We start from the raw sequence: 8,566 nt of genomic DNA, 5'->3' as shown, positions 1-8,566 counted from the left end.
CACGTGCTGCAAAGAGCTCGGCCCACACACACACACACACACGCACACACACACACAGGTAGGTAGCAGGGTGTCCTGAACAAAAGTTAATCCTAAAACACACACACAGGCAAACACACTCAGGGTATAAAACAGATGCACAACAGAAACTTTAAATATTCTTATATATATACATAGATAACCATGCACAAATTAACAAACGCTCTCTTCCTCTCTCTCTCTCTCTCTCTCTCACACACACCTATACAAAGTAAAGTCTGATCACTTTACGGGATTAAAGGCAAAAAAACACAGCAAGTTGGTCCAGATACCAAATAAAACTACAGCAGCCTTCAGAGGCTGAGCGGAGCTAGAAATAAAAAGGCAGCGGCCCGACAGAACAGTGTTTCTGAAACAGTCTGAGCATGCTCAGTTTGGATTCTTTAGATGAACGATAATGTGACGAAGCTGTTTGTGCGTTTGGAGGTGAGTGCAGGCGACCAATAAAATCACGTAAATCCTTGGCTTCATTTCCATACGTGTGTTTTGAGTTCAAGTACCGGTAGAGGGAGTCTGACTCTGATGTTCTCAGGTAAAACACATCAAACAAGTCCAGTTAACTCTGCTGACTGTCGTAGAAAGTAAAGAATCAGATCGATGACTACTGTACAGACAAGTATTAGGGCCTGGCGAAAGGAAAGAAAAGGTGAGGAGGAAGATTTTTTTTAAAATTCGATTCGATTCAAATTGATTAGTTGATTGAAAGACAGTTAATTGTCAGCTAATTTAATAATCAATTAAATATTTATTTCTCAGTCATTTTTCAAGCAAAAATGTCCAAACTTCTCAAAAATCATGATTTACTGATTTTCTTTGTCATTTGTGACAATAAATGAAGAGTCTTTGGATTTTGGACAAAAGAGGCAACCTGAACACGTCACTTTGGGTTTTGGGAAATTGTGACAAATGTTTTCACCATTCTTTTTGACATTTTACGGACTAAAATAGTTTATTGATTATTATAGAAATAATCTGCGGATTAACTGATAATGAAAAAAAAGTTAGTTGCAGCCCTGTCAAGAATAAAGTTGAACTGTTGAGAATGGTGGAAGTTGAACTTTCAGTAAGAAAAAAACAACAACTGAAGTTTGACTGTTTTCTTGAAAAGCAAAGTAAAATTTAAACTTCCATATCAGATTTATATTTTCTTACATTTCCTCCTCTTATGCCTGGCCTTAATACTTTTACATACTAATTTGTAATCGTGCTAATGTTAACATGCTAGTGTTGGGTTTTGTCTGTATTTTCTTTTTTTTATTGCTGATACGATAAATTAATTTAAAAATGCTCTAATTTGACTAATGAACATCAGGACCAAAAATCTGTCACTGTCTTCTTCTTCGTTAATAATCGATACCAGCTCTGAAAATCACATATTGGGCAAATCTGGAAAATAAATTAAGTCCAAGCTGAAAACAGATCCAAAATGGATGCAATAATTGAAACCCAACTCGACAGCATCTCAGCTAACAGTCACATGTTGCACTGCAGGTCATGTTCTTCAGACATTTAAAAATTTTCTGGGAAAGAACTGAAACTTGAAACGGATCTGGGAATGTTTCCTCAAATCTAATATCTGCTATTTGGCAGTAATGAATGCCTCGAACACATGCCTGGGGGAAAGTATGGTGCTCTTTGTGAGAGGGCAAGCAAGTGCACAAGTTGCAGGACAACAAACTGTAGATTTGGACAAAGTATAGCTCCTGACTGCAGACTTGGTACATCAGAGTGGACACAAATTTAATCCAGCTCTGACATTCCCAGGAATCATCTTAAATCGCTGAACCAGCCTGCAGGCTGTGCTCAGGGAAAATGTCTCCCGTTTTGCAGACCTGCAGTGTCGGATCACTAGGGATAACAACGAGAGGAGAATTTGATTTGGCCTGGTTAGCTGGGTGCTGAGCGTACATCGACGATGCAGATTTAGTCCTATTAAAAACAGTGTAATGCATTTACACAAATTGCTAAACATACGCTGCACTTTATTGCTGAGATACAATCTTCTTCCAGTCATGGCTGAGTAGACATTGTGGGGCGAGGAGAGAATGGGAAGAGGGGAAAAGTGTGTTCAGTAAGGCACGTCCTGATCTGTTGGAGGAACATGCGTGTAGGTTCTGCTAATGAGGCAGCACGAGAAGATCACGAGAAAATGTGTGTAATGTGTGCATGGACCGCTGAGCTCTTTATTTCTGGCCCCGGACATGTTTGCAGAAAGAGAAAGAATGCTGACTCTTCGTGGCTTTTAGTCTGAAAGCAGGAACCAAAGAGTCAGGACACACACACACACACAACATTAAGAGCAGCACAGAACAGCTGGAATGGAACTAGTTCTACCACATCTGTCTCTGCTTCTGATAGCTCTTTGTCTCTCTCTACACCTTTCTTCTGCTCTGAAAGTCAAACTCTCTGATAAGTGTGAAGGAACTAATAATGTTTTCTTCCAAACATGCAGTTTGTGTGAGTTTTAAACCTCGAGCCAGCACTGAGTGGTGTGATCTGTACATTTTGTTCTGGTTCTTTTGCTCTTTGCTGCTACGTCTTCTTGCTGGTTGCTTTGTCTTGTTGCGAGGAGGTGGACACGGTGTTAGTGGTGGTGGTGGCGGAGGTGGCAGTTGTCGTCTGGGGTTCGGACCTCTTGCGCTGTGGCTCAGATGATGCAGAGGAGCTGGGGATTGCGTTGAGGGCAGGCTGAGCGGTTGCTGCACCCAGCCGCTGTGCAGATGCAGGCGTGGTGAAGCTCTCCCGTCCTGCAGACCCTGATGTGGTCCTTTCTGGGATGTCCTTGGAGGATGGCGGTGGGGTTGCGCAGTCTTTCGGGGTTGAGGATTTGGCCGATGACCTCTGTGAGGTGGTGGGTAAGGAAACCATTTTCTGGCTGGTTGAAGTCTCCGAAAGATGAGGCGACTGAGGCGTTTGGAGCTGTTTAGGGGGGAATTCAAGTGGTGGGACATCTGGGGTGCCTCCTCTGGATGGTTTCTGCTCCTTCTGGCTCTTGTCCACAGCGGTGCTAAGTTTGACTGGACCCAGAACGCTCTTAGCTACCGTCGCAAGCTGGGAGACGACTTTCTCCATGCCACTCTCAGGGGGCGGGACAGGGGAGCAGGAACTGGAGCTGGAGCAAGACGTGGAGGAGGATGATGCAGCAGCGGCGGCGGCAGCAGCACAAAGTCTCCGGTTGTCAGCCTCCTTCTTCTCCTTGGGGATTCCAGGGGAGGAGCAGGAGGTGCGGGGTGTCTCTGGGCTGCCTGTGGGTCTGCAGTCTGTAGTAGTGGTGGTAGTTCTGGAGTCTGTGCTGTTTGTGGTGGTACTTGTGATCGTAGTAGAGGGGGCTGTTGTTCTAGGGCTGTCTGGGGTTTGGTCCTCTGTCCTGGTGTCTGATGGTGCCGTCTTCCCCCTGACACTCTTTGGGTCAGGTGGAGGACTTGGCTTAAGGAACGTGTCCTTGCTGACTGAGATGAATGCACTGCCTGGGGTGGAGAAGGGAAGGGGGACCTGAGTGGGTTTTGCGCTCGGCCCCAAAACCTTCCTCTCTTGTCTTGCGCTGTCTTCTCCGGTTGAGGTGGACCTTGCGTCTTTTACTCCTGGTAAGGGAGAACTCTGCTTCGTTTCTGTGACGGAGGGGAGGGTGTGTGAGGGAGTGGGCCTGCCCACCTGCGAAGGCCCTGTGTGGGAGAACGTGGCGTGGGGGGTGGAGGGGGACAGGCACAGGGATGGCAGAGTGCCTCCGGGGCCCGTCCTCACAGTGGTGGGCCTCAGCAGGGGAGGAGGGGTGAAGGTTGCCCCCCTGCGTCCGTCCTGGCTGTCCTCTGAGCCCTCGTCTGTCTCGTCCTCGGATGAATCGACCTCGTGGATGGCGTCTTGCTTCTGCAGCGACTCCCTCCGCTCAGCTCTGTCCTGCCGGATGGCGGAGAGTTTGTCCTTCAGCTTGCTCTTCCCGGGGGCTAGGCCCAGCGAGCCGGACACGCCGCTGAGGGCGCCGTCCCCTTCCTGACGCCCTAACTTCCTGGATGAGGAGGAGTGTTTCTGCAGGCTGCCCTTCTCCACGCCACGTCCTGCTGAGGACAGCAGACCCTCACTGGCTGACTCCTGAGGATAGGTGAGGAAGAAAACAGAATATATTTGCCACTGATGTAAAAATCCCACAATATGCGCAGTAAAGTGAGCAGCTACACTACAGTGAATAAGATGGCTTTAATAGAGAGATTTGCTATTTTGCAAAATAAAAAGCCAGTTTGTGTAGACGTGTTTATGTGAAATGAAACGGACCAAATTCAGATTCATAGCTCTACCACTCTTTTTTTCCCCCTCAGTCATAAACACTCCCCCAGCCGCTACATATGAATGTGACAACCACTTCTTAAACATTGTGTAAGTAATATCTCTAGCTGATAAATCTTTAAAGAAATGCTGCCACCATTATTCTGTTAAAGGGTAACTAATGCAGTTTTCAACGTGGACGTTATTGGGAAAAAAATGTTTAAAATTGGTCCAGTACTGAGCGAGACTGCTGCAGCCATCAATAGCGAAACTCATCTGCAATGTAATCCCAATGGGCAACTGCGCATTATAAAAGTATGTTCACTAAAAATGCTTGTTTTGCTGCTGACAGGCTCAAATTGTTATTCTAAGTCTGAGATCCTTAAGAGTGAGATCCATTTTATACCCCAGAAACAGGTTTCTTGCTCTGTTCAAAGTCTGGTCTCCACAGTTGGATGGTTTGTGTGCAACTCCTGGTGTTTTAAAGGGTAAAAAATAACAATAAAAAGAAAAAAATATCTAGTCTGCACACTAGATAACACTCACATGATCATTTTTTAATATAAAACAATGTGACTTTTCGGGGCAATCACTGATGATGTCTGAATTGTGGTATATTAGTAGATGTTCATTAGAGTATTACCAAGTGAGAGGACTGTTTTTCCTTTTTTGACATATACGTCCATTCAGCACCTAGTATTTATCACATTTTATTGTGCCTGCTTTGGCAAACTTTTTAAATACTGAGTGAAGAAGCAGTTGAGAACAAGAAGGATTTTACTCTTTAGAACAAGATCTATCTCTGGGATCTTTTCCTTAATGTTGTCAGACACTTAGAATAACAATCTGAGCTTGTCAGGGGCAAAAACACTTTTAGTGAAAGTGAGGGTACAGTATCACTTTTGCTGCAGTACTGAAGTTAACCTTGGAAATGTCAAATTTAAAGACACTCTTGTGGACTCAATATGTTGTGAACTTGAAGTCCCTGTGACAAACTCGTACCTGAAGACTCTGTAGACTCGGTTCTCTCTGCAGAATCTCTTTCTTAAATTCTGAGTGTGAGATGTCCAGACTGTGTTTCCTGCTCCCTACAGAGGCTCCGACCGGCAGCTTCTTCTCCCCCGCTGCTGCCACACCGGAGGGAGAAGAGGGGGAGCTAGAGAGGGAGGCGGCCAGTTTCTCAGCTGACTGCACCCTCTTCAGGAGCGGAGAGCGTGGAGGCTCGGCGCTCTTTGGTCTGGATATCTGCCTCACCAGAGGAGGGGAGGAGTGGAGCTTCACAGGGAACGACTGACCCACCGCAGACTGTCCCAGAGCGTGGCTGGGCAGTGGGGAGGGAGAGCGCTGCGGCGAGCTGCTCTGAGGGGTGGGCGAAGGCGTGCGGGCCAGCGGGGAGAGGGGGATGTTGCCGGCAGACTTGCGTCTAGGTGAGCGGTACTGGCGCTGCAGCTTCGGGGCGAGGCCGTGCAGGGAGCTGGGTCTGATGTGGCCTGAGCTCGCCGGGGAGTTTGGGACGCTGGAGCTGGGAGAGCTGCTCTGAGATGAGTTTCCACCAACTGCGGGGGAGAGAGGAGGTACATTAATCATATATCAGGTTCAGATTCATTAATATGACTGAGTGCTACAATCCTTGAAGATTTGGTGTATAGTGGTATATATACATACTAGCACTTTCTTTTTTATATGTAAGTAATTGTACATGTAAATACAATTAAATGTGTATATTTTCTACTATTATACGAGGGATTGTCATTAGTTATACAGAGAAGAAGCAGTTTTTGTTTTGTTGTGAACAGATAAGTGTTTGTCTGTGTGTCTCACCTGAGTGGGCGGAGTCGGGTGTGGACCTGTAGCCCTGTGTCGGGCTCCGTGGTGACAGGTTGTGTGTGGGCGAGCCGGGGCCGCTCTCCCCCGAGGACAGGGAGCGGTTCAGAGAGGACAAACTGCGGCTGGTGTGGAGGAGAGACGCCTGCTTGGTGATCTTCCTGAACAGAGACGTCCTCTTCTTACTGCTGCTCCAAACGCACAACAACAACACACATTAAAGAACGAATCCACACAAATAAATACACACAAAGTGATATCTGATGTAACACAGGTGTGTGTCCCACCTGTCCTGTCCCTCCTTGGTCTTGCTTTTCTTGTTGCGTCTCGCCATCTTGGATTTGTGGCTCGTCTTTCGGGCGGGGCCGACCTTGATGGACGTGTTCTCAAACGGGGTGGCAGAGATGGACACTTTGGCACCACTCTGAGGATGACAGGCGGATTATCAGAGGTGTAGATTTTTGTGTTCAGACTTAATTTTTATTTCAGTTTCAGTGCAGAATATCTGAAACATTTATTTACAAAAAAGAGATCTACATGTGTAGTGTTTTGTGTCTGTACCTTCAGTATGAGCTCCACCACCTCTGTGTGAACCAGACCATGAACCGGCTCTCCGTTGACGTGGGTGATCAGGTCTCCCTCTCTCAGTCCCGCCTCGTGGGCTGGACCTCCTTCCTCTACATGCTGAGGGTGAACAGAGAGAGACGGTCAGAGGAATGAAAGAAAAAAGGGGAGAAAAGAATGAGTGAGGAAGAGAACGAGAGACAGAGGAAGAGGAGAGATGCAGGTAGATGGGCTGAGCCTCTTCTCTTGTTGTTTACTGCCATCTTCTGTCAACAACAAGAATCCCAACTCACTGCAACCACACCGACACGACCACACAGTGATTCTGAACCAACTACACCTCAATAATAATACACTTATCTGATATTAATACCTGTGTCACAGAAGCTTTTTTCTTCTTTTCTTTTCATTTTCCATTAAGTTGATTGACCTCTCTCATCACAGCAGAGGTGTTACCAAATACACTAATTAATGTCACGTTCCATTTAGTGTAGCAGAGACCTTCCAGTGAGCTTGCAAGCACAATAGCAGCACCCAGTCACAGTTTGACCCGAATGGAATGGAATATGAATTAGCATCGTTGGTAGCGTCTGTGTCTTCCCTACTGTTTCACATCAAAATGGCTGCACCTGACATCTGAACTCCTCATTTTATTATATTCAGGACGAGGTGGATAAATTTACATTACATGTGAAGATTCTCTGATATGTTTAGACATCTATTTGACAGCCTAAATGATGTCTAGCATTGGAAGTTAGTAACTTCTTAAAACTAAATATAGTAATATAGATAGTTAATATAGTCAAAAAATGTAGTTTGTGACCAGGCACAATACTCTGATTATGTCAAACTCTAAGCTAAGCATCTTTAATCTTAAATCTGATAAACAAACACTGATCTTAACAATGTTTTTACCATCTTAGAGTTTTAAGCAAGTGTATATTTGGACTACTGAATACTCTTATCTGTCAGTCAAAGTGCTCTGTCTCGCTTTCAGCTGCTGCAAAATGCGGCTGCACGTCTGCTAAAAAAAAAAAAAAAAAAGTTGTTACTCTGATTTTAAGTTCATTGTATTTGTTAGCAGTAAAATTTAGGGTTGAACACAAGATTTTACTTTTCGTTTTGTAAAGCTTTGAACAAGGCTCACTCTACTTAAACTGCCACTTAAACTGCAGCAAATGAACTGCATCTTTCCTTCACAGATAGTCGTTCAAGGTGTAAAGGTCGTCGTGTTTTTTCTGTAGCTGGGCCCAAATTATGAAACTGCCTCCCTCTATATGTTCAATCAGCCCCACCACTGAACGCCTTAAAGGGACAGTTGGACCCAAATAAAAAATGCAAAAATGCACATTTTTCCTCTTACCTGTAGTGCTATTTATCCGTCTGGTTTTGGTGTGAGTTGCAGAGTTTTGGAGATGTCTGCCTTCTCTCCAATATAATGAGACTAAATGGTACTCGGCATGTGGTGCTCAAAGTGCGAAAAAAATATATATTTGACAAATTCAACACCAGTGTCTCTTTCCAGCAATTATCTCCCAGTTACGATAATTAACAGACATTAACAGTTTTATGTAGGTAGATTCTACTGTAGAAAGAAAGTAGTTCATCTATGAAACTGCTCACAACAAACTCCAGGTTATTATTTCTGGAAAGAGACACAGGTGTTGAATAAAATGTAGTTTTTGGGCAGAGAAGGCAGACATCTCTATGGTCGATATCTCCAAAAGTCTGCAAGTCACACCAAATTATCTGTTCTCTGGTTTTCTGATGCGTTTTATGTTTGTCTTTGTGTTTTTCTTTTTTTCCCCATTTGTTTTTTTAAGGACTTTGGTCATGTTAATTGTTTTTAAAATAAATTGACTTCTCTGTCCGTAAAAATAAT

The 8,566-nt window shown here is 44.8% G+C and overlaps 1 protein-coding gene across 1 annotated transcript in view; it reads right to left on the bottom strand.

Moving 5' to 3' along the window:
* Positions 1-2,269: 2,269 nt before the first annotated feature.
* Positions 2,270-8,566, bottom strand: part of mast2 (microtubule associated serine/threonine kinase 2) — a 210,555-nt gene continuing 204,258 nt past the window's right edge. The window contains exons 29-33 of the mRNA XM_084723557.1: positions 6,682-6,804; positions 6,408-6,544; positions 6,118-6,308; positions 5,299-5,852; positions 2,270-4,125 (exon numbers count right to left, since the gene is read on the bottom strand). Coding sequence (XP_084579683.1) covers positions 2,572-4,125; positions 5,299-5,852; positions 6,118-6,308; positions 6,408-6,544; positions 6,682-6,804 — 2,559 coding nt within the window. The 3' untranslated portion in view covers positions 2,270-2,571. The remainder of the gene's footprint in view (positions 4,126-5,298; positions 5,853-6,117; positions 6,309-6,407; positions 6,545-6,681; positions 6,805-8,566) is intronic.

This window comes from Lutjanus erythropterus, chromosome 7, assembly GCF_056507025.1.
Source record: "Lutjanus erythropterus isolate fLutEry1 chromosome 7, fLutEry1.hap2, whole genome shotgun sequence".
In the NCBI taxonomy this organism is placed as follows: domain Eukaryota; kingdom Metazoa; phylum Chordata; class Actinopteri; order Lutjaniformes; family Lutjanidae; genus Lutjanus; species Lutjanus erythropterus.
The sequence above is the reverse complement of the archived record's forward strand: the minus strand, read 5'-3'. Positions and strand labels throughout refer to the sequence as shown.